Raw genomic sequence first — 25,806 nt, 5'->3', positions numbered from 1 at the left:
ACAGATGCCAGCAGACTCCATAAACTGATCCACGAGGCCAGTGATGTTGTGGGGATGGAGCTGGACTCCGTCAGGGTGGTGTCTGAGAGGCAGATGTTGTCCAAGATAAAGACAATCATGGATAATACCCAGTGGTACACTCCCTCTGCCCCCCCCCCCCCCCCCCCCCCCCACACACACACACACACACACACACAAAACATATTAAGGATTGTACATTAACATAAAACTGTTGTACACACACACACACACACATATGAAGAGAGAGAGAGAGTGTGCATAGTACACAAACAGCTACCAAACAGCCGTCATAATTCATCACACAATGAGAACAGGACCAACTGACTATGACTCATTAATATTAAAATCTGTAACATATTGTTTGGAGTTTAGTCTGTTACTGTTGCTATTTTTAACATTTCTTCTTGGAGCAACTGTAACTCACATCATTTCCTTAGAGATTAATAAAGTGTTCTGACTCTGATTGGTTCAGGATGACCTGCCATCATCCAATCACACATCTGCTTACCTGTATCTGTTGCTCGTTTCTCTTCCTCTTCTTTTCTCTTTTTTCTAAACTGAGCTCCTGATGGCTTTGAACTTTTCTTGTCCATCTTCTGTTGGTTTTAATTTTGCACATGGGTGGCTGTAGCTCAGGTGGCAGAGCAGGTCAGCCACAAATCAGAGGGTCGGTGGTTCGATCCCAGGCTTGCTACTAACCCCACGTTTGCCTTTACTGGTGGTGGTCAGAGGGCCCGGTGGTGGCCAGTGTTTGGCAGCCTCGCCTCTGTCAGTGGCTACAATGTAGCTGCCATCACCACTGTGTGAATGACTGAATGTAGTGTGAAGCGCTTTGGGTCCTTAGGGACTGAGTAAAGCGCTTTACAAAGGCAGGCCATTTACTCCAGTATGAACACCCATCACTCAACCCGAGGATCACCACAACATGACCTAACACACCTACACCGTAGTTCAGAGATTCACTTTGTCTAAGGTTTATTTCTGAGATTTCACACACACAGGATTCAAATCATGAATCCATGATGGGCTTGGATTTACATCATTATAAACGAAATATTTATATTTGGAAGCAGTCGGACCCCCTCCCCTTTCGACGGGTTGTGTGTGAGACCCTAACCCTTTGAATAATCAAACTGTAAATTTTAAATTGTTATTGATCCCTTTACCCCGAGTCCTAAAGTGTATATTTATTTTCTTACTCTTCTTATATTTATTGTTTGTTTACTTGCACTGCTGTAACTGCAGCCTCGTTGTCTCGTCTCTATATGCTGGACTGTTTGTAGCGGAGATGACACTAAAGTTTACTTTGACTTCAGCAGCGCGCAGGCGCACGGAGCAAACTATAAGTCTGTATCATGATGTCTGGTGTTTTCGTGTTTGTTGTTTTGTTTTTATTTTGTTTTATTTTGTTTGTTGGTTATTAGACGCTGCTCCAGTCAGAGACTCCCCCGCCGCCCCGCCCTCTCCTCCCTGCGCCGCAAGCCGCAGACGCACCTCGCAAACGGAGGCGCCCTTACTCCCAGCAAATGTGCAGCAGGAAACCGACCGGTGCCTGTGCCATTCCCAGTATGCGCTGGTTGATGTTGGGGCAGCATGAGTACGAGCAATTCTTTTTTTTTTTTGCTGATGCTCGTGATGCCGCCCCCACCACGATGCCGCCCCGGGCAACCGCCCGTGTCGCCCGTATCTAAAACCGCTACTGCTCAGAGCCATTGATCAGTGATCATGTGGAGGATAAGAGAGGCACGGACGGGACTCTCTCTCTTTAGCCTTCAGCCATGAACACAGACAAGGTAGTTCACATGGTTCATCTCCATTTACACACAGCGCACCTCCATCTTTCCGGCGCCGTAGGAAAGCCCATAACAAACACCGTGATGACGTCACGTACCTCGTCTCAAAGTTACCCCGTCACCACGAGTAAGAGCGCCAGCATATAATAATTTCACTTGAAAATAGAAACCAGGTTAATGAGAAAGAGAGAAAATTCAGATCGATCAGTGAGAGTGATGCTTTTAAATAAGTCAGCTGACGTTTCCTCTGCGCAAGCTCCTCCACTTTAGGCTGAACGGCTTATTACAGCGCAGATTCTTTCTCCTCTCCGAGATCTCACTGTGATTGGATAGTGAAGCAGCAGGTGTGGCAGGTACAGCAAGCTGAGTTTCCGGTAGGGCATTTCGCACCTGTGTTAAACACAGTCGGTGTTTCCCTGCACTGGTTGGGTAGAGACGAGCTCTTTCCAGAGTTTGAGGATCCGGACTCGGAGCTGAAGTTGTCCGGCAGAAGCAGCAACAAGCGGAGATGGCAGCGAGTGTACCGCCAGGTGAGTCGGTGGCTTTATTTTACCTGCGGATACCGACAGCGTCAGGAGTTTCTCGCTGAGGGAGAACCTGTTAGACCAGTGTTGTGCCAAAAACTGATTTCCAGTGTTTCCGTGTGTTTTAATGCGCAACGTCTTTACTTTATATTGGTAAAGAGACGTTGACAAGATTTACAAAGCGGTTATACATAAAACTACCAAGTAACTTTATAATTAGTGTACCTACATTATAACCAATCCGGTCCTTTTTGGTCACTTAAACTATTGTTGTATTTTTCTGTCCTCTCGGCCAGTTTCCTCCCAAAAAACATTTTTAATGCCAACCAGATTTTTTTTTACTAGATAAATAAAGGATATATAAAAGTCACAGAACAAATATGTAGTTTTTACTAGATCATCAGTAAGAACTCTTTCATTTATCTGTGTGTCTGAATAGTGGGGGCAAGGAGAAACAGTAAGGACGAACCTTTGAGCTGTAAGTCCAGATGTTTGTATGAACACACACAGCTGTCGGTGAACCTGAGATAAAGAGTCAGTTTAGTGAGCTGACATGTGTGTCTGTGTTCAGTGAGGCTGGTTCTGGTTGGGAAGACTGGAGTAGGGAAGAGCTCCAGTGGAAACACCATCCTGGGAAAGGACGTCTTCAGAGCAGCAACTGGTTCTGCCTCAGGTAACACACACACACACACACACACACACACACACACACACACACACACACACACACACACACACACACACACACACGAGGGTGTCTAATAATATGAAGGTCTCTGTCTGCACAACCAAAACAAGGACTAAGAAACAGAAGGTCGCAGGCAAAGCTGCAAGAACAGTTTTAAATCAAGATCAAATGTAAAGAAAGTAGAAGTGCTGCCTCTCTCCTAGTAGCTGTACCTATGGAAAAGTTCACCTTTGACCTTGAGTTCAAGGTCAGAGAGATTCAAATAGGTCCAAGATCACAAAAAGCTTATGCTGGCTCGCTCTGGAGTTATCACATTCACAAACTTGGGCATTCACACCACCCGCCTCCACCTGTGGCCAGGCCTCTGGGATGGATGAGACTCTGCCTGAGGGCCTTAAGGCTCTGGATTTCCTGGTTGAAATGCGTCTGTAACTTCATGTGGAAGTTGTGGAGATGCCTCTGGACCAGAAGATTGGGTGGTGGTCCCCCTGTTCAACAACAGGGATCAGTGAACAGTGATTCTTGGTCCACACTGTTCATTCCTGGTTGGAGTAAAGTTAGAAGACTTTAAGTAAGTCATTCCTGAATGACAGTTCAACAGTTGGAGGCTGTACCAGTGCATGGAGCTGAGCACGGAAGCTGGTCGGTCTGCATTCCTGTCCTCACCTGTGGCAACGAGCTATGGGCAGATACAGGCTGCAGATAAGGACTAAAGACGGCACGATTTCACTTTTTTATGTCCGATACAATATCATAAATTGGGATATCTGCCGATGCCGATATGAATCCGATATAGTGTTTTTTAATCAATAAAACATTTTTTTTAATATCTTGCTGCATTTTGTATAAGTTCATACTCAAGTTTAAAAAAACGAAACTAAAGCTATTCTGTTATACCTGTGTGTAAAAATAAATAAATTAATTCATTTAAAAAAAAAAATATATATATATATATATATATACTGCACCCAAAATATTTCATAGTTCAGCAAAACTGATCAATCTAATAACCTTAAACCTGCTCCATCCTCCCTATTCTGGTGTTTTAAAGAGTACTGAGCAGAAATATTAAACAACCTGACTAACAGGGCTGCAAACTCCCAGCAAAAAAAAAAAAAAAAAAATAGGGAACCCCGCCCACCCTCCACCTCATGACGCTTAACCGATGAAATCAACTTTAATTTAATGCACGTGTAAAATAAAAAAATTTTTAAAAAAAAATGCACAGAAATAAATTATTTTTTAGACTTAACAGTTACTATATACAGTAATGGACTTCTATACATTTACATCAGATTAAAACTTTGGGTGTAAGATTCAGATAATTATTTATTAAAAGCTCGACATTTTAAATGAGAATAAGAAAGAAAAGTATGTCTTTGTGCCCCCTTTTCCCTGTTCATGCCCTATCGGCCCCCCTGGCTACACTTTGCTAGCTCCGCCCCTGCACAGTTACGTCAGCTGTAGAAAAAGATCCTGGTGTAGAAATAATATTAAATAAATACTAACAACAGCTGATCAAGCTTAAACGTGCTGCTGTTGTTCAGCCGCTGGTTTCCTCTTTCTGGTGAGAAGTGAGACAAAAACTAAGAAGAGAGACGATCAGCTGATCATTGATCAGTTTCATGATTGAAGTAGCAGCAGGAGAGAGAGAGAGAGAGAGAGAGAGAGAGAGGCAGTCGCTCCATATATCGGATGTTAAGCTTAACGCTGGAATGCTTTACAGACATTCAGAGATGAACTTACACACTTGCTTTACTTGTCTGGATACGTTTCTCTGAGATTAAATGCGGTTTGGTAGCGAGCCTCCAAATGCTCAACCAGACCGCTGACAGGTGTCGTCCACCGCAGCAGCTCTATCGCCCTCCGACCTGCTACGGTTATGAGCTGAGTAACACCGTGTCGCAAGTTTTGTGAGGTGCTTTTTTGATATTTAATGGATCGGATTACATTTGTTGTTTCTCTCAGATATCCGATCCAGTAATTTGGGTCAGTATCGGACCGACACCGATAAGTAATATCGGATCGGTCCATCTCTAATAAAGACAAACTGGAGAGTTTACCTCAGAAGAGCTGCCATGTGTGTCTATGCCATTTGTTAGAGAGTATATCATCTGCACTGTGATGAAGAGGGTGAAATGATTGGGGTTGATTGGCTCAGGGGGTTGGGAAGCATATCTGTAACCGGAAGGTCGCCGGTTCGTTCCCCGGGCTCTCCGTCCTGGTCGTTGTGTCCTTGGGCAAGACGCTTCATCTACCGCCTACTGGTGATGGTCAGAGGGGCCGATGGTGTGATATGGCAGCCTCGCCTCTGTCAGTCTGCCCCAGGACAGCTGTGGCTACGACTGTAGCTGCCTCCACCAGTGTGTGAATGTGAGAGTGAATGAATAGTGGAATTGTAAATATAAATAATATATATAAATATAAATAATGTAATATATAAATGCAATCCATTATTATTGTTATTTTTGTTTAGACAAGCCAAGAGTTTCCATGAAGTTCACTTTTTTAAAAACAAGAGTCTAACTGATCTGTTTCCTCCTCAGTGACGGCTGAGTGCTCCAAGCAGCAGGAGAAGCTGTTCCAGAGGACCATCTCTGTGGTGGACACTCCCGGCCTCTTCGACACCACGATGTCTGAAGACGCCGTGAAGAGGGAGATCTCCAAATGCATCAACATGTCGGCCCCGGGGCCCCACGCCATCCTGCTGGTCATCAGGGTGGGACACTTCTCAGAAGAGGAACGAGACGCCGTGAAGAAGGTGGAGGAGATCTTTGGACAGGGTGCCTGGAGGTACACCATGATCCTCTTCACCCACGGAGACAAAGTCAAAGCAGACTTTGATCAGATGTTGAAGATAGCAGGACCTGAGCTGCAGGAGGTCCTGATGAAGACTGGAAACAGATACCACGTCTTCAACAATCTCAGAGCCAACGACCGTGGTCAAGTCCTGGATCTGCTAAAGAAGGTGGACAAGATGGTGGCCGACCACGGAGGAGAGTTTTACTCCAACTACACCTACCTGGAGGTGGAGGCGATGCTGAAACAGAGAGAGTCAGAGCTCAGAGAGTTCTACGAGAAGAAGCTGACGGAGGAAATCAAAGCAGTGGAATTAAAGTATGAGAAGAAGCTGAAGGAGGCTCAGGAGGAGAAACAGCAGGTGGAGGAGGAACGGCAGTCTGAACTGCAGGAGGTGCAGCGATATTATCGGGCTTTAGCGAGCGGAGTCCGTCAGTTTGTGGAGCAGGTGTCCAAAGATGCCTCCTTTGATAAAATCCTTAAAAAGTTCCACGAGAAGCTGAGGCTGAACTGAGCTGCTCACACTTCCTCAGCAGACTGAAGGTCACTCTCATCCTCCATCTGTTCGGTTTAATCCATGATGGTAGTGGACCCAGGTCATGTGATCACTGTCATGGACGCCCATGAGGAGCCTGTTTTGTGTACATGTTTATGCATCTTCTCTTAAACTGTTCTTTTTCTATGTGTGATGAAAACGAGCCCTCTGTTCACTGTAATGTTACACTGAGTGAGGAGCTGTAAAGAAACAGGAAGTTTATGAATCAACCTCGATCTTGATGACAGACTTTCAGCTGTTCATGTGCAGATGGAGAAATGATGCCATACTCTGAATCTGTGCTAGTTTAACATGTGGTCAGTGTCTCATAAGGAAATGTAGCATCTATGAGCATCTTCATGTTTGTCTTATGATTTTGATGTATTTTGTGTAACATGGAGAAAGTGCTTTTATATACCACACCATACTTCACTGTCAAAGTTTGTTTAATGTCACTTTTTATTACTGACAAAATAAAAAGATGAAATTTTCCTTTCTTTTTTTTTATCCCTCATATTTTGGCTACGTTCACGCTGCAGCTGAAAGACTTTTCTGACCCTCTGTGACCATCTATCCCATCATGGTGTGACAGTGTGAACGGCACAAATCTGATATCTTCAAATCCGATCTGAGTCACTTTGGTATGTGGTGCTGAATCCGATACATATCTGATGTTTCAGAAAGCTGCTGTTTGATGGTCATGTTGCATTAAATCCGTCTTTTACGTCACCGACACAAGACAGACGCCAATTATCAGCGCTGGAGAAGACATCGTGAGCTTCCATCCAGTGAAACTGTTGGGAACAACGTTGGAGAAACGTGAACATTTTATTTGTATAATCTGCAGATTCTGACAGAAATCTGCAACTATCCTTTGAAGCAGCGCTCCTCTAAAACAGCAATAAGGATCATTATTAGGCCAAATGTAGATAACAAAAAACTTTATAACTTAAAGCAAAATTGGGAAACGTAAAGTCAGAAACAAGTCTTTATATTAAGGCCATCAGTCAAACAATGTTTGCTCCTGTGCTCAGCGAAATTGTCCAGAGGCTCTAAAGGTAGCGCATTTAACACAAGTAATTTAATCAAGCACCTAAATCCCAACACGACAGCGAGTACAAAGAGTTTACCCAGGCTTATTTACCCACGCTTATTAGCACAGAGGAGCATAGCTGATGCTACAGCAGTGGGACAGAAAATAGTTGGGCATTTTAAACCGCCTCAGCCTACTCCCGCCTCGAGGACATTCAGGGACAGCTCAACCAGCCAATAAAGAGACTGCAGCAGGACGTACAGACGCGCTGGAACAGCACGTATTACATGCTCCAGTCCCTCATTGAGCAAAAGCGAGTGCTGGGCGTGTCCGAGCACGAACTCCCTGACTATCTCACCGCTCACCAATGGGCTCAGACGACTGTTGCCATCCTCGCCCCCTTTGAGGAACTAAAAAAGTGAGCAGCTACGACGCACTAGCCTCTGATGTCATCCCAGCTGTGACTGTGCTAGTGAGACGTCTAAACAGAGAAACAGACGAACAAATTTAAAATTAAATTTTGTTTTTTATAATGATTTATTCTGTAATATGTTGCATACAACATGCTTTTCATTTTAAATAAATGTTCTTAATTCCAAACTAGTCCCTTGTTTGTTTAGTTTGTTTGTTAAATTATAGGACTAAAGCTGTTACCTGTAAATTTAAATCATGTTTTTATTAAGTACTCGGTATCGGCGAGTACTGAAATTTAAGTACTCGTACTCGTTTCCAAAAAAGTGGTATCGGTGCATCCCTACCTTGTCATAGCAACACTAACTAAACCATACGCAGTAAATGTATTTACCTTCTCTAGTTCTGAACTAAATATGTTTGAGCTTGGTAGCAGTCATCCTGTTTTGTTATTTACTGTCCAAGTAAGTTTTTAATTGTTGGTGATATTAATGTATATTGTGCTACTAAACCACTGGAGAGGGATGTTTTCAAACCTGCTCTATGCTTTCAACCTTTTGCAGTCTGTCACCAAACTCATTTTAAACTGTGGGCCACATGTGACTTACTTTGATCTCATGTGGGCCGGACCAGTAAAACTGCAAAGTCTAACTGTGCATTTAATCTGTGGGATGAATTCATATAAGAAGAATAAGAAGTGTAATTTTAATGTCTCAGTTTGTCTACACGGTAAAGAAATGCTGCTGTAGTGGATGATAAAAGGCTGTCAGCATGACTGTTTGGTGCTAAACTGTAAGAAAAAGATCGATTGTAAAAAGAGAGAGAGAGGATATATGGTATACTGGATAGTTTAAAGTTTTCCATTATTTATTTGTTTAACTATTGCCTAATTATTTATGTTTGACACCCCTGAGTTAGAAGAATAGTATTCACGTCAAATCACTGATGTTGCGTGCAAGCTTTTAAAGAGTTCCGTTTAAGAAGTTGTTTTATTTTGAAGGAGCTATAATGTTTCCGGTCCTGTAGGGACACGGACCACAGTGAAGAGCGTCGCACTAACGCAGAGAGGTCCGTGTGTTTCCTCGTGCGTGTCGGACCCGTTTAAGACGATGTTGAGGTGAGTCCAACAGAGACCGGGACTGACCGGGATCAGCGCTGGTCCCGGTCAGTCCCGGCGGTCCTGACGCTGCAGTTGCGGTTGTTACCGGTCCGGGTTTGTTAATGTCACACAGGTGCGCGCTGACAGGGAAACACGTAAAGTACTCAGATTCCAGAGCATAACCTGTGACCTACTGGATTAGAGCTGGTTTAAAGTAGTTTGGACGGAGGGTTCAGGAGGGTCTCGCCTCATATTTCGCTCTGAGAGTCGGGACAGCAGCAGGAAAGCTTCTCTTTGCACTGCGACTGTCACCGTTTCCCCTGAGGGGCCTGTGTGCACCAGTTTGTCCTGTTCTGCAGGTTGATGTGAAACAGGCAGAGCCTGCATACCTGTGCACACTGAAGGCTGACTGCACAGGGAGGTGGGGGCCGCTGCTCCATGACAACTAAAATGAAGAACGAGTGCACTTATGTGTGTTTGTGCTTGAACTCACTCAGGTGTGACACAGGACTGTGATTATACTGCTCTTCATCACTCTGACCTCTGTGTGTCCTCAGGAGGAGGAAGAAGTCACTCCGTCTGACGGTGGATTGACATCTGGGTCCAGGAATGGCTCAGTCTCCAGGTCCTGATCTCACCGTCGTCCTGATGGGACGCAGCGGAGTGGGAAAGAGCGCTTCTGGTAACACGATTTTAAGACGAGCAGCGTTTGAGTTGAGTGCAGCGTGGGGACCGGTGACGATGAGAATCCAAGAGAAAACTGGAACCATTTTAGGAAAGCTGATCCGAGTGATCGACACTCCAGGAATTGTCAAATCAAAAGAGGAACTGAAAACCTTCTGCCAGGGTCTCCTGCAGTCCTCCACCCCTCTGCTGTTCCTGGTGCTGGTTACAACTAGTCGTTTCACAGATCAGGAAGAGGAGGCTGTGCAGGCAGCCATCACAGTCCTTGGCGATGAAGGTCTGGCAAACAGCTTCCTGCTCTTCACAGGTGGAGATGAGCTGAACGTGTCACTGCAGGATCACATCAGCCAGTCTAAGAGAAGCCCGCTCCAAGACGTCGTTAAGAAGTTTGGGGACAGGTATCATCTGTTCAACAATGAAGCGCCTGAAGACGAGGGGCAAGTGGGAGAGCTGCTGAGGAAGGCCGAACGCCACAGGACGCGCCAGCTGCTGGGATTCAAAGCAGAAGGTACGTTAGAAACAAGCCCAGGCTCTCCTCAGGTGAGGCAGGCAGACAGGTGAGAGTTCAGGTCAGTCATCCTGACCTCTGACCTGCTGGAAACGGGTCAAAGCCAATGAAAAGTAACAACCTACAGGTCCGGCCGACACAGCCGCAGCTCTGATTGGCTGTAGCTCAGGTGGTCACCTACCACCTACCTCTGCACCACCTGATGGAGAGGACCTGCTTCAGGTTGGGGGTTTGATCTCCGTCTGGGCGACGTGCTGGTGCAGCCGTCAGAGGGTCACTGTTAGACAGAAGCAGTGACTCTATACGAACGTTCACATTTGTTCTTTCAGCTGCTGCTTTGGACACATCAGTGCCGTCACCTCAGTGTGAGCAGGAATAATCATGACGTCAGTATGAGCGCCACGTTTGCCCTCAGAGGGCATCAACCACGAGGCTGTAGCTGCGTCCGGCTGCGAGTTCTTCTGTTGCTGATAAATATGTGAAATCATCCTAAACTCACTGCGTGTGATTGTGAGGCAGCAGCAGTGCAGACGGGCTGTCTACCTGTCACTGCTCTTCATCATGTTCCTTCTGTCTGTCCAGGTGTCTCCATTGTCCTGCTGGGAAACACCGCTGTGGGGAAAAGCGCTTCTGCAAACACCATCTTAGGCCGAGCGGCGTTCGAGTCGAGGGCTTGCCTCAAAGCGGTGACGACAGGAATCGGAGAGGAAACGGGACAGAGGTTTGGGAAGCGGATCACAGTGATCGACACTCCGGGACTCTTAGGATCAGAGGAGCTGATTGAAAAGTTCTACCTGGGCCTGCCCCGCTCCTCCACACCTGTTCTGTCCCTGGTGGTGGTCAGAGTCGGTCGGTTCACCGAGGAGGACCAGCGCGCCGTGGAGACGGCGATCAGAGTCCTCGGGCCTCGGCGGTTTGAGAACAGCTACCTGCTGTTCACAGGAGGAGACGCCTTAAAGGACAAAAGTCTGCAGGACTTTGTTTCTGAAGATGAAGCAGGTCCTCTCCATCAGGTGGTGCAGAGGTTTGCAGGGAGGACTCACCTGTTCAACAATGAAGGAGGAGGACGAGAGCAGGTCAGAGAGCTGCTGCAGAAAGCAGGTAACCTTCACAGCTTCCTGTCTGCCCACAGTGCTCATTTAAACCCTGTGATAACTTCACATGCTTCTACGCCGAGCCTGTGACAGCGTGCTGCGTTCAGGGGAACTAAGACAGGAAAACCTCGAGTGTCCCAGCTTTCCTCAGGACTCTGAACGCAGCATGTATTTATCTGTTAAAGAAGTCCCAAAAGTCCACGTCACATGACCCACGTGTGTGCATGGATCAGCTGATCCGTGCACACACATTTAATGACTGCACGAAGGAAACGATGATCTTAGGTCCTCGGGAAGTTTGACCGGCGTGTTCAGAGCTGGATGTCCATGACTGTAACATGATGTTGTGTGTTCAGACTTTGGTGTTTGTGTGTAACGCAGCACAGACCTGTGACTTACAGATGTTAGGTTTCATTTGCACATCAAAGAAAACATTTATGAGCCTCATTCCTCTGAACTCAAACTAGAGCTGTGCGATATGACGACATGCATCGGATGATGAAGTTAAAACATCTCTCGTTTCACATTACACACCATCATTTGTTTCGTGGTGTCACAAAATCCACTGTTTACTCAATATTTTCACGGTTTGGATGGTCACCACGGCACAGAGAATCCCAGTATGACCAGTGAAGATGAGGCAGAACCAGGTAGCTCCAAACAGAAGGACCAGTCAAAGTCTGACACGCCCAGAAAACTGCACGATGCAAACGATGCAGCGGTCCCACCTCAGACTCGCACGACCTCTGCTGCCACCGACGCCAGAGTCACGTGACAGAGTGTGGAGCGAGTTCACGGGCGAGACGCAAACAGCCGTCAGCTGCTCCAGATGCAGCTTAGACTCGAACGTTAGAACAGGCTTTTCCCCGCAGCACGCCACGTGATAATACAAAGAAAACGGCGGCCGTTCCAACATATTTCTAAAAAAGTCAAGTTTCATGCATCGGTCGAAACGATCGACTCCACGACGCCCAGCTGGAAACACGTCACGCAGGTCGAGCTGATCGAGATTCACTGAATTTACAGAAAATGTAAGTTTTGTGATGTTGTTGTCGGGACGATAGATGTGCGTCGGGATGTAAGAGTTCAGTCGTATCGCACAGCTCCGGCACAAACACATCGTCACATTATTCACTGAGCTGCTCCTCGGCTGAACGCTCTGCTGCTGTCCAGCAGAGGGCGCTGTAAGCTCTCAGCTCCTTCATCATGGCTGCAGTTTAACATCAGCGTGTTTCTCTTCCAGCTGATCGTCTCATGACGTCTCTCACACTGGTGGACAGGAGAATCATTCTGATTGGTCTGTCTGGAGGAGGGCGGAGCTCAGCAGGAAACACCATCCTGGGATCGGAGCGGTTCCCGACAGGATGTGGGTTTGAACCGGTCCCAGCTGAGGTGGTCTCTGGGTCAGCAGCAGTGGAGGACTGTTGGATCACCGTGGTCGACACTCCAGGATTCACAGCCAGAGACTCGCATGAAGATCAGCTGGCAAAACGACTCAGGATGATTATAAAACAGTCTGATCCAGGACCTCACGCCGTGGTGTTCGTGGTCAGGATAGGCAGGATGTCCAGGGAAGACTCTGCGCTCCTCGCCGCTCTCAGAAAGATGTTTTCTGTTTGTTCTGGTAACTACTCCATGGTGCTCTTCACCCACGGAGACGAGCTGAGAGGTCGGTCCATCGATCAGATGATCCAGTCTAACAGCTGTGTGTCTGAACTGGTCTCCATGAGTCCTGGCAGATTCTGTGTGTTTGACAATAATCAGAAAGGAAACAGAAAGCAGGTCAGAGAGTTCCTCCGTCATGTAGAGAACATCATCTCAGAGAACAGAGGAGAACACGTGGACCTAGATGTACGGTCTACGGGAATAAACTGGCTGAGTGAGGAAAGGGAGGAAATGGAGAGAAGGCACATGCGCATGCACACGTGGATGGACTTGGACATGTGCATGATGCCCAGAACGACTGTACAGATCTGCTGTGGGTGTTTTTGCAGCACAACCAGCCGCCTGGACAAACTCTTCAAAGAGCTGAATGTCTGACTGTGATTGGTGGATGTTGGAGGCGTCTGAGGAAATAAAAACGTGATGGACTTTGTCTGCTTCCTGTTCAGGATCAGCAGTTTTCTGAAACATGATTGGCCCTCTGTACTGTAACTTTTACTCCAGTACAGTTTCACAGTACTTGTACTTTGTGTAAAACAAACAAACTTCAAACACTTTCCATCTGGATTGTTTGCATTGAGATCAGCTGACACATTAAAGTACAGAGACATGCATGAATCAACACGGTTATTGCCATGGTAACAGGTGTGTATCAGGCTCACATCAGTGATTAAATTTCTCCCTCACTGTGGAGGATCGTCCACCGTCAGCAAATTCAATCTAACTTTATTTAAAAAGCTTCTGTCCTGAAACAAACACGGTCACTGTGATGTTTGTTTTGTGACGCTTCCTCTCGTCGTTATTAGTTTCGTGGTTATTGATCTGCAGCACAGGCTGTTAGCATGTAGCTCATCACAAACAAGAAGAAACCTGATCAGTGATCAATACCGTCCGACCAGCAGGAAGTGATGTAGAGGTGAGTCGCTCTGATCCTGCAGTGGCTGACCAGCTGATCACCACAGAAGAAGAGTGAGGATGAGGAGGAGCTAAAGCTCTCAGCTCAGGCACAGCTAGCCCGCTAACATACCTGTGTGTGGTGTTGAAGGTCACAGAGAGCAGTTTAAGCACATGAACCACACACCGTACGATGCAGGTGGTGGAAAAGATTAAATAATGTTTTATAATTTTCTCCTTATTCGTGCAGATAAAATAACAAAGACGCTCACACGGTCCTGTTCACACCTGTTTGTACGAGAGTTTGTGAGCCAATCAGGAAGTGTATGAAGACTTTTTGTCCTCTGTTGCTTAATTTCTGACAGTATGTTAAAAAAAGATATTTAACAGATGTTAGAGCTGCTCCTTTATATAATGGACTAAAGTCACAGAGAATCTCATGAATCTGTAGAGAAAGAAAACAAAAACAACAGCTGCATGGATGAAAAATATCCCAGGATAAAGGAGTGGAAAAAATTACCACAGGACTACAAAACGGACAGATTTCTGTTTGAATCGTCACCAGTGATAAAAACAATGTTCTGGATTTAACAGGAAGCCAAAACAGGAGAAATCTGCTCTCTTTCTAGTCCCTGTCAGGACTCTTGCTGCAGCATTTTGGATTAGCTGAAGGCTTTTCAGGGAGTTTTTTGGACATCCTGATAATAATGAATTGCAGTCGTCCAGCCTGGAAGTAATAAATGCATGAACTAGTTTTTCAGCATCACTCTGAGACAGGATATTTCTAACTTTAGAGATGTTGCACAAATGGAAGAACGCAGTCTTACATATTTGTTTAATATGTGCGTTGAAGGACATATCCTGGTCAAAAATGACTCCAAGGTTCCTCACAGTGTTACTGGAGGCCAAGGTAATGCCATCCAGAGTAAGAATCTGCTTAGATACCATATTTCTAAGCTTTTCAGCGCCGAGTACAATGACCTCAGTTTGATCTGAGTTAAGAAGCAGAAAGTTAGCGGCCATCCAGGTCTTTATGTCTTTAAGACATTCCTGCAGTTTAACTCATTGGTGTGTGTTATCTGGCTTCATGGTTTCAGTTCACTGTATTTGTCACAGGAGACTTTCCACAGACACACAGAGAAACTCCAATGACAGCAGAAACGTGTTCTCAGGTCATGGATCCAGATCTCACCATCGTCCTCCTCGGTAGAACCGGAGTGGGTAAAAGTGCTTCAGCGAACACTATTTTAGGACGAGCGGCGTTCGAGTCAAAGACTTCCTTCAAAGCGGTGACGACAGGAATCGGCGAGGAAACGGGACGAGTGTTTGGGAAACTGATCCGAGTGGTGGACACGCCGGGAGTTTTAGGATGGGAGCGGCAGCTGAGAAAGCTCTGTGGGGACGTCCTTTGGTTCCTCGGACCTCGCCTGTTCCTGCTGGTGCTGAGCGTCGGTCGGGGGGGTTTATATCAGAAAAGCTGTAAAATGATAAAATTCTGTGAAAGTTCCTAAATGTTTGGCGTCATTTACATTTTCCAAAGATGTCCAGTGGGCCGGGTGGGGGTCTTTGACAAGCCAGTTGTGGCCCCCGGGCCTGATGTTGGACACCTCTGTGCAGACCAAAGATCACTCGGAGCTGAGAGCAGCTCCTGCTCCGTCAGCAGGAAGCTCTGACATCAGCTCTCACAATAAAAACATTATTCTGACGGATGTTCGTACATATTATCATGTTATTACTGTAATAACATGATAATATGTACGAACATGAAACCACGTGTTAGAACGATAAAGGTTTCATGTTATAATGTGATGCAGCTCTATTTTTGCTCTCTGCTTCCGTAACAGTCCACTTACTAACTCAAGCTTCACGGAGTTCATGTTACTGAGTGTAAGTGCAGCTACTCACCAGCAGGTGGAGCCACTGCTTCAGACAAACTGAATATTGTTGTTTAAAAAGTAATAAACACTGTTTCAGGGAGCACTTTGATCAGGTTAATAACTAAAAACCATGCAGCGCATTTGCATTTCTTCAACCAATCAAAATCTTTCATCAATATAAAAATGCCTCACAGACCCAAACAAAGTCCGGTCCCTGATCCGCACAGGTTTCTGGGGTCCTCACAAGGATAGAAGAACAAGTTTGTGTCTGTGTGGGTCAGCTGATGTCCCGTACTGTTGGTGTGAAACCAGATCCAGGACCTTCAGAGAGCTCGGAGGGGAAGGACGGTGCTGCACAGTCAGAGGGAGGAGATAATGACGGAGTGGAGGAGTGTCTGTCCGAGGCTCAGTCTGCTCAGCAGTCAGTCTCAGTGTGTCTGCCTCGCTGTCAGCATGGAGCAGCGTCGCTGTGGATTATTGATCGTCACCTTTCTGCTGCACGTCCACTGTTTGCACTCAGTTTACATCACCCAGAGCACAGGTGAGCCTCTCCTCTAATACTTCTCATGCTGCAGTACTGCTGATTCGATCTGCACACCAGTTACACAGCAGCTGATGCAGTAACACTCCTGCTCTTCTTCTGTGGTGGTTTCCATTCAGCGCTCTGCGTGCTGACCTTTGAACTGTGCAGTCAAGGTCAAAGTCAAAAAGTCCATCAGCACACTGACCAATCACAGAGCGGGTCTCGGTGTGAGGCCCCTCCTCTGCACGTTTCCCCAGTAAATCTCAGTGTTTACGTGTTTCAGACGTTTGGGGAATGTGAGCCATCCAGATCATATTTCATCAAATCCTCGCTGTGCGTGTTTGTGCTCACATTCCTGCTACACGAGGACCGAGCCTTTACACCATCACAGTGGGGACGTTTCTACAAATTGGGGACAGTGAGGTTCAGGAGTGAAGTGTTAGCTGAGTCCTCATGAGGACACTCAGTGTGTGTGTGACCTCCATGACCTCAGACAGAGTCCACTCATCCTCCCTCTTCATCAGTGTAGGTACAGCTCACAGACACACAAAGGTTTGTCTTTCTATACGTGTGAGGACCCTCGTCCTGCTCTCTCCACCAGGACAGAGACGTCCTCACAGAGCTGCTCTCAGAGGAAGACGGTGTCCAGCCTGAGCTGATGTAATCCTGTAGAAACTGTCCTGTGTGGGAGGAGCAGAGGTTTTAGTGTCTGTTTGTTTATTATAACATCTGGATGAAACAGCTGGAGTCATGTTATAAATGATTAGTAATGTCTTTGAAGTAAAACACAGAAACCACAGTCAGCTTTGTACCTGCCCACTGGTTTCATGATCACCATTAAATAATATATAAAAATATATTTTATTTAAAATGTCTTTGTCTGAATATGTTAAAGACGTGGCCGTGTAAAAAGAAAACACCAACACAGAAGTGTTTCAGGTCAACTCATCTACACGCTCTGTGAGAGGCGTCCAGTCAGAGTCCAACCACAGGATGCTCTCAGTCTCTGGCTCCGCCTCCTCAGTCAGAGTCAAACCACAGGATGTTCCCAGTCTCTGGCTCCGCCTCCTCAGTCAGAGTCCAACCACAGGATGCTCCCAGTCTCTGGCTCCGCCTCCTCAGTCAGAGTCCAACCACAGGATGCTCTCCGTCTCTGGCTCCGCCTCCTCATATGCTCTGTTGGTACAGTGACCTCACAGGGGCCATGTTATTGGTCACATGATGTCATTATAAAGGCTCCAACACCATAAACACGTCCAGAGGTCCAGCTCAGGTGAAGCTAGAAGACCACCTGTCAGAGGCCACGCCCCCAATAATGCAAACATTAAGCCTTAATCAAATATAAACAGGTTTGAAGTATCACTAGAGACTCTAAACATGTTTATTTTAACATGGGAGTCTATGGGACTGACTCAGTGCTGCTCCTGCTGGACGTCAGAGGAACTGCAGGTGTGAGGTTCAGGTGTTGTCGGTCTGAATGTTCAACAGTAACGTGTTTGTTTAAAGAACTGAAGGTTTTATTGTCTTCAGACGCTGCAGCAGTGACTGACTCTTCTTCTTCTTCTGCAGATTCTCTCCATCAGGTTCTGTCGGAGTTCGCCATCATTCGTCCAATCAGGACAGACTCAGAGGGGCGCTTCCTGTCAGGTTCCATCTCAGCTCGCCAGCTACAGCGCAGGAAAAGACACGCCCCCTCAGCAGAGGACACACCCACCGACTTTAATGACAGACATATGGACACACCCTTTTCACAACAGGCTCCGCCCAGTCACGGTTGGTGGGGGCAGAGTCACATGACAGAGGAGGCGGAGCTTTTCTATAATGTGACTGCCTTCGGGCAGGAACTGCACCTACACCTGCATCCCAACTCTCGCCTCGTCGCCCCCACCGCCACCATGGAGTGGGAGGAGTCAGGACAGCACCACTCTCAGCCAATAGAAGACACCGGCTGCTTCTACACGGGAACTGTGTCCAACATGGAGGGTACGTCAGTCGCCATCAGCAACTGTGATGGACTGGTATGTATCACATGACCCAATCGTCTTACAGCTGTTTGATCAGAGCAAAGGTTCCCAATCTCCAGGTCGTGGACCAATCCTGGGTCATGTGAACTTAGTCACAGGGTCCCATGTAATCAGTGCCTGACGTTCCTGTGAAGAACCTCTAACACGGTTCCTGCACTGTGACTTAAGTGAGCGGTAGTGTCAGAGCTGCGGGAGGGTCCACAGGTCACTGAGCATCCTCAGCTGACCTGCCAACACCATCACCAGGGTGGAGTTGACGGCGTGACCTCCACCCTGATGAGTTCAGAGGAGATGGGACTCTGGACGTCCTCCTCGTGTCTCCGAGGAGCTGAAACAAAGTCAATGATCGGCTCGTTCAGTGATCACATTCACAGATGTTTCTCCTGACAACATCCTTCAGCTCTCTGCGGGTTTGTTGTTTTAGCTAACATTTAGCTAACATTTAGCTAACGTTTAGCTAACGTTTAGCTATCATTTAGCTAATGTTTAGCTAACGTTTAGCTATCATTTAGCTAACGTTTAGCTATCGTTTAGCTAACGTTTAGCCATCATTTAGCTAACATTTAGCTAACGTTTAGCTAACATTTAGCTAATGTTTAGCTAACGTTTAGCTAACGTTTAGCTAACGTTTAGCTATCACCTGGTCGTTATGCCGTGGAGAATCATCAGCACAGCAGGCTGCAGACATGCAGGTGGTTCTTTCTACAGCTCACTGTAAAGAAACAGACTTTATTTAATTATCCCACAGAAACTCACTTCAGCACCAGGGACAGGAAGAAAAGAAATCAAATCAAACAGTTTCTCAGGTGTGTTTTTTCTACAGCTCTTTGCTTCTTGCAGTAAAGTTTTGAACGTGTTTGTGGCGTTCTGTTGTGCGGACAGCGCTCGCCTCACTGTCACCGCTCTCTGAGCCAGACGCTCGCGTCCTGTTCATCACGGTCCTCTGATGCTGACGGCGGTGAGCTGAGCGAGGCATGTCTGCAGTCATGGACTGCTGTTATTAAAGTGCTCTGTGACTCAGGCTTTCATGAATAAATATCACATGATTGTTAAACAGTGATGAGACTCGTCAGCGTGGCGATGGAGCAGTGCTTCAGGTGTTGTAGCTACAAGCACACTAAAGCCCGCCCACAGGAACGTCTGCAGGACTTTAATGAGCAAATCAGGCGACCGTCTCAGGTTTCAGTCCAAACATAAACATCTGTCACTAACCTGAGACATCACATGAGCCGAAGCATCAACCAGTAACTCACCTGAGTCACCTAACAGGCTTCTGTGATCCCACCTGTCAGGTGACTCGAGACATGGACAGGTAAAACACAGACTTTGGTTTCAAAGTGACAAACACTGTGAGGAGGAAGCATATCAGCCCCAGAGGAACGTGTCCCCGAGTCAGGCAGGAGAGTTTTATCTCTTTTGTCCTCTCTGAGACGATTTAAGGATGTAACAACATCATCATCATCGTCATCATCGTCGTTGTCCTGAGCGAGGAAGCTGCAGCTGCTGATGGATGCAGATGTTTGCGCAGCTGTCGATGTGTGTGGAGCCTCCTGATTCTCCACATGTTGCAGCTGAAAGCTTCAGTCTGAGGCAGGAGGAGCGTCTGATCCAAACATCTACAAAAAAAGATTTTAAACAATAAAAGTCACGAATGTGGCTCACAAAACTTTCAAAATAAAAGCTTTTAAGTTCAGCAGGGAGTCAGACAGAAACAGAGAGGACGCTGTAAAACGTGGCGCGCTGAGACCTTCGCTTCGTGCAGCGTGGGCCGAGCCGCTGAGTGAAGCCAGATGTGGAGGACAGATGTGAGGCGTAGGAGGAGGAATGAGGAAGCTGCAGGGAACAAACTGCAGACTCTCCGAGGTGGACACAATAACAGGAACACCTCAGCTCTGATGGAGTTTACTGCAGGAGCAGTGCATGATGGGAAAAGTCTTACTCGGTTTATGATTTTATATTTCCAGCTCCAGCATGTTTACTGCTGACTCGACTGAGGCTTTAGAGCTGACGCTTCTCAGTCAGAGCTGCTAATGATGATGGATCCACAGACCCACAGACCCACAGATCCACAGACCCACAGATGCACAGACCCACAGATCCACAGACCCACAGATGCACCCTGCTAAACATTACATGTCTGATAGACGTGCAGATCAGACCTTTTGGGTGCTTTTAATAACCGCTTGAAGTGCTTTCCTCTGAGCCTATCCCAGCTGTCATAGGGCGAGAGGCGGGGTACAACCTGGACAGGTCGCCAGTCTTTCGCAGGGCCAACACAGACAGACATTCACACCTATGGGCAATTTGGATTAATCAGTTAACCTATCCCCACTAACTGCATGTCTTTAGATGGGGGGAGGAAGCCGGAGTACCCGGAGAGAACCCACGCAAACACGGGGAGAACATGCAAACTCCACACAGAAAGACCTGATGGTGGAACTGAACTCAGGACCTTCTTGCTGTGCAGCAACAGTGCTAACCACCGTGCTGCCCCTGAAACTGTGTCACTTACTGAAATGTGTTGAAATATTAAAAATGTTTAAATCCTTGTTGAATGTTAAATATTAAGGGTTAAAGTATTCAGAAAATGTTGGAATGTCTTTTAAAAGGAGTGCGATGTGTTTAATAAATGTAAACAAGTGTTTGCATTATGTTTATCAGCGCTGTGTGGAGCAGGCAGGACTGAGGGCCCCAACCCCAAATCTGGACTCTAACTCCAACCTCAGCTGTGCTGCTGGAATCCAGGCAAAACAAAACTGGGAGACGGGAAAACCAAACAAACTGACAGAGAAAGAGAGACACACACGGGAACAACCACAGGAGGGAACATGACGGACACCAGACATGAGACTATCAAAGTAAAACAGGAAGTACTGGGAGCACACACAGAGACACAGGCTGACCAAACCAGGAGCAGAGGGAGGAGAGAGGGTGAGGGGCGAGAGAGGGCGAGGGAGACTGCGAAACAGAAAACTTGGGAAACGCTGAGGGAAGGACAGAGACAGAGACTAAGGAAACAACCTGAACTAGGAATAATGAAAGTGAACTAGGAAATATAAACACAGAGAACATGATGATAAATAAACAAACACAAACCCTGGGTCAGCGAGCTGGGAAACCTGACAATCTATCTTTATCCTGTTTTATTGTGAAAAGCTTTGTAAGAGGAAGTTTGCGGTGGTCTGTATGAACCGGACTATCTGCTCGGTCTTTGTTGATGCTCACATTTGGAAACTGTCTGTGACATTTCTGTGACACATCCACAGAGCAGCTGCTCACTGTTTTAGCTGAAGAGCCCAACGATCTCTCTGTAGTCCTTCACACATGATGTTTCTCTACAGCAACAAGTCCTCCTCCCTCTGGACTACAGAGCCTGCACACGTAGAAGCACGACGTCTACAGCAAGTCTGAGTTTGTCATTGAAAAGACATTCACCACGACCACATCTGGACTCTAAACAGGCCGCACACTGAGGTCATAGAGACGACGCTAGACGTCACCTGGCGTTACAAAAACACACCTTCAGTGGGCCAAACCTGACGAATAAAAGACGTGACTGTGCAGTGGGACAGACCCACAGAGTCTTACTTTCACTGATAAACAGCTGTGAGCTCTGCTCTTCAGTTTTATCATCTGATCCCTCCAGATGTCTGTGAAGGTAGAGGATCATCAGGGGTCCTTTTGTCCCCCTTTGAGGGGGGGGGACTCCCACAGGGCTTAAATCTGGGACTCTCCACCATTTGACCCAAGAACTGAAGAAGCTTCTCGGATGAAGGTGAAACGTCTTCAAGCAACTTAAAGAAGTCCAGACGCTTTTCTTTCCGAGCTCCTTTGAGTCCTCCAGATGTTCCTTCCTGGCACTTGTTGGCTCACCTGTTTCCTTCCAGGTGTTTAATTGGTTTTACTGGTATCACCTGTTCCTCTTCAGGTGTTTCCTTTGGGCAAGGCAGTAATCTGACCCTGACTGCATCAGTGTCTGGAGCAATGATACTGTAAAGATGCTGGATCACACTGAAGTATTGCTGACTGATGCTGTAATAATAATCGTTCAGACTGATTAATGCTGGCTCAGATTAACGCTCTCGTGTCTCCCAGGCAGGGATGATCCGCACCGGCGAGGACGAGTTTTTCATCGAGCCGCTGGATCGATGGAGGCTGGGAGAAGCAGGAGGAGGAGAGGAAGAGGAGGTGGAGGAGGAGGGGCGGCGGCACATCATTTATCGCTCCTCGGCCGTGAAGAAGAACTCAGCTGTCAATCACACAGCCGATGACTTTGTCCAAGGTGAGACTCAGACTGAAACGCTGCATTTCAGATTAGCTGACGCTTAAAAGCGTTCCTCGCTTCATGCTCGCTCCTCTTCTGTAGAGCGAGCTCGATGCTGACGCACACCTGCTGTCGTTCTGTGGCAAAAACAAAACAAATAAAAACACTGTCCCACAGAGAAACAGGCAAACACTCAGTGCCCCCGTGTGATTAACACACAAACAGCCTGTTATGTGTTTGAAGTGACGTAAAACGAAAACTCTTAAGTCTGTCAAACCAAGTCATGAGCTCTGTCATGATCCTGGGTTTTATAGTCAGTGTTTTCTGTTTGATGTTGTCAGGTTGGATCTTTGCCTGCGTATGTTTTATCTTGTTCGCTTTTCTTGTAAAACAAAGGGGGGCCTAGCAAAACAATTTGGGAGTCACTGAGTTAGCTGGTGTTGGGCTGTGTTCCCGGGGTTTCCTCTCCGCTCTCTCAGGTTAGGTTTCTTGTGTCTTTCTTGGTTTTTGTAATCAGGAATTCAGTAATGAAGCTTCATTTGAGTTTAGTTTTACCTGAGAGCGAGTGAGACGCATGACGCTACCGAGCTTGTTCTGACAATGTGAGCACGAAGGGGTCAGAAAAACAGTTACTCAAGTAAAGATAGTGGTTGTTGATCAATGGTTGTTGATCAATGGTAGTTGATCAGTGGTTGTTGATCAATGGTTGTTGATCAATGGTAATTGATCAGTGATTGTTGATCAGTGGTTGTTGATCAATGGTAATTGATCAGTGATTGTTGATCAGTGGTTGTTGATCAGTGGTTGTTGATCAATGGTAATTGATCAGTGGTTGTTGATCAATGGTTGTTGATCAATGGTAATTGATCAGTGATTGTTGATCAGTGGTTGTTGATCAATGGTTGTTGATCAATGGTAATTGATCAGTGATTGTTGATCAGTGGTTGTTGATCAGTGGTTGTTGATCAATGGTAATTGATCAGTGGTTGTTGATCAGTGGTTGTTGATCAATGGTAATTGATCAGTGATTGTTGATCAGTGGTTGTTGATCAATAGTTGTTGATCAGTGGTAATTGATCAGTGGTTGTTGATCAATGGTTGTTGATCAATGGTAATTGATCAGTGATTGTTGATCAGTGGTTGTTGATCAATGGTAATTGATCAGTGATTGTTGATCAGTGGTTGTTGATCAGTGGTTGTTGATCAATGGTAATTGATCAGTGGTTGTTGATCAATGGTTGTTGATCAATGGTAATTGATCAGTGATTGTTGATCAGTGGTTGTTGATCAATGGTTGTTGATCAATGGTAATTGATCAGTGATTGTTGATCAGTGGTTGTTGATCAGTGGTTGTTGATCAATGGTAATTGATCAGTGGTTGTTGATCAATGGTTGTTGATCAATGGTTGTTGATCAATGGTAATTGATCAGTGATTGTTGATCAGTGGTTGTTGGTCAGTGGTTGTTGATCAATGGTTGTTGATCAATGATTGTTGATCAGTGGTTGTTGATCAGTGGTTGTTGGTCAGTGGTTGTTGATCAATGGTTGTTGATCAGTGGTTGTTGGTCAGTGGTTGTTGGTCAGTGGTTGTTGATCAATGGTTGTTGATCAGTGGTTGTTGATCAATGGTTGTTGATCAATGGTTGTTGATCAGTGGTTGTTGGTCAGTGGTTGTTGGTCAATGGTTGTTGATCAATGGTTGTTGATCAATGATTGTTGATCAGTGGTTGTTGATCAGTGGTTGTTGATCAATGGTTGTTGATCAGTGGTTGTTGGTCAGTGGTTGTTGGTCAGTGGTTGTTGATCAATGGTTGTTGATCAGTGATTGTTGATCAGTGGTTGTTGATCAATGGTTGTTGATCAATGGTAATTGATCAGTGATTGTTGATCAGTGGTTGTTGATCAGTGGTTGTTGGTCAGTGGTTGTTGATCAGTGGTTGTTGATCAGTGGTTGTTGATCAATGGTTGTTGATCAATGATTGTTGATCAGTGGTTGTTGATCAGTGGTTGTTGATCAATGGTTGTTGATCAATGGTTGTTGGTCAGTGGTTGTTGGTCAGTGGTTGTTGATCAATGGTTGTTGATCAGTGATTGTTGATCAGTGGTTGTTGATCAATGGTTGTTGATCAATGGTAATTGATCAGTGATTGTTGATCAGTGGTTGTTGATCAGTGGTTGTTGATCAATGGTAATTGATCAGTGGTTTTTGATCAATGGTTGTTGATCAATGGTTGTTGATCAATGGTAATTGATCAGTGATTGTTGATCAGTGGTTGTTGATCAGTGGTTGTTGGTCAGTGGTTGTTGATCAATGGTTGTTGATCAATGGTTGTTGATCAATGATTGTTGATCAGTGGTTGTTGATCAATGGTTGTTGATCAATGGTAATTGATCAGTGGTTGTTGATCAGTGGTTGTTGATCAATGGTTGTTGATCAATGATTGTTGATCAATGATTGTTGATCAGTGGTTGTTGATCAATGGTTGTTGATCAATGGTTGTTGATCAGTGGTTGTTAATCAGTGGTTGTTGGTCAGTGGTTGTTGATCAGTGGTTGTTGATCAGTGGTTGTTGGTCAGTGGTTGTTGATCAATGGTTGTTGATCAATGGTAATTGATCAGTGGTTGTTGATCAGTGGTTTTTGGTCACTGGTTGTTGATCAGTGGTTGTTGATCAGTGGTTGTTGATCAATGGTAATTGATCAGTGGTTGTTGATCAATGGTTGTTGATCAATGGTTGTTGGTCAGTGGTTGTTGATCAATGGTAATTGATCAGTGGTTGTTGATCAGTGGTTGTTGGTCAGTGGTTGTTGATCAGTGGTTGTTGATCAGTGGTTGTTGATCAATGGTTGTTGGTCAGTGGTTGTTGATCAGTGGTTGTTGATCACTGGTTGTTGATCAATGGTTGTTGGTCAGTGGTTGTTGATCAATGGTTGTTGATCAGTGGTTGTTGATCAGTGGTTGTTGATCAATGGTAATTGATCAGTGGTTGTTGATCAATGGTAATTGATCAGTGGTTGTTGATCAATGGTTGTTGGTCAGTGGTTGTTGATCAGTGGTTGTTGATCAGTGGTCGTTAATCAATGGTAATTGATCAGTGGTTGTTGATCAGTGGTTGTTGATCAGTGGTTGTTGGTCAGTGGTTGTTGATCAGTGGTTGTTGATCAATGGTAATTGATCAGTGGTTGTTGATCAGTGGTTGTTGATCAATGGTTGTTGGTCAGTGGTTGTTGATCAGTGGTAATTGATCAGTGGTTGTTGATCAATGGTTGTTGGTCAGTGGTTGTTGATCAGTGGTTGTTGATCAGTGGTTGTTGATCAATGGTAATTGATCAGTGGTTGTTGATCAGTGGTTGTTGATCAGTGGTTGTTGA

At 45.9% G+C, this 25,806-nt stretch overlaps 3 protein-coding genes across 4 annotated transcripts in view; all 3 read left to right on the top strand.

The window, feature by feature from the left end:
* The first annotated feature begins 1,485 nt into the window (after positions 1 to 1,485).
* Positions 1,486 to 6,851, top strand: LOC148101044 (GTPase IMAP family member 7-like). 2 transcript variants are annotated; one of them, XM_087847627.1, is made up of 4 exons: positions 1,486 to 2,344; positions 2,778 to 2,816; positions 2,910 to 3,011; positions 5,573 to 6,851. In XM_087847627.1, exons 1-4 carry the CDS (start codon positions 2,323 to 2,325, stop codon positions 6,337 to 6,339), a joined length of 930 nt encoding a protein of 309 aa, XP_087703753.1. In that variant the 5' UTR covers positions 1,486 to 2,322; the 3' UTR covers positions 6,340 to 6,851. The 2 variants fall into 2 exon arrangements, with proteins under 2 accessions (XP_087703753.1, XP_087703754.1); XM_087847628.1 differs by lacking the exon at positions 2,778 to 2,816.
* A 1,975-nt stretch (positions 6,852 to 8,826) lies between these two features.
* Positions 8,827 to 14,050, top strand: LOC102784893 (GTPase IMAP family member 8-like). The gene is made up of 4 exons (XM_087847589.1): positions 8,827 to 8,921; positions 9,461 to 10,095; positions 10,678 to 11,196; positions 12,433 to 14,050. Exons 2-4 carry the CDS (start codon positions 9,513 to 9,515, stop codon positions 13,227 to 13,229), a joined length of 1,899 nt encoding a protein of 632 aa, XP_087703715.1. The 5' UTR covers positions 8,827 to 8,921; positions 9,461 to 9,512; the 3' UTR covers positions 13,230 to 14,050.
* A 1,912-nt stretch (positions 14,051 to 15,962) lies between these two features.
* The window catches only part of LOC102785186 (A disintegrin and metalloproteinase with thrombospondin motifs 2-like), a 32,077-nt gene continuing 22,233 nt past the window's right edge, over positions 15,963 to 25,806 (top strand). Inside the window, exons 1-3 of the mRNA XM_087847573.1 lie at positions 15,963 to 16,163; positions 17,715 to 18,163; positions 22,265 to 22,451. Coding sequence (XP_087703699.1) covers positions 15,998 to 16,163; positions 17,715 to 18,163; positions 22,265 to 22,451 — 802 coding nt within the window. The 5' untranslated portion in view covers positions 15,963 to 15,997. The remainder of the gene's footprint in view (positions 16,164 to 17,714; positions 18,164 to 22,264; positions 22,452 to 25,806) is intronic.

Source organism: Neolamprologus brichardi, chromosome 10 (genome assembly GCF_056152115.1).
Source record: "Neolamprologus brichardi isolate AB-2024 chromosome 10, ASM5615211v1, whole genome shotgun sequence".
Taxonomy (NCBI): domain Eukaryota; kingdom Metazoa; phylum Chordata; class Actinopteri; order Cichliformes; family Cichlidae; genus Neolamprologus; species Neolamprologus brichardi.
Note: the sequence above shows the minus strand (reverse complement) of the source record. Positions and strands in the feature narration are given on the sequence as shown.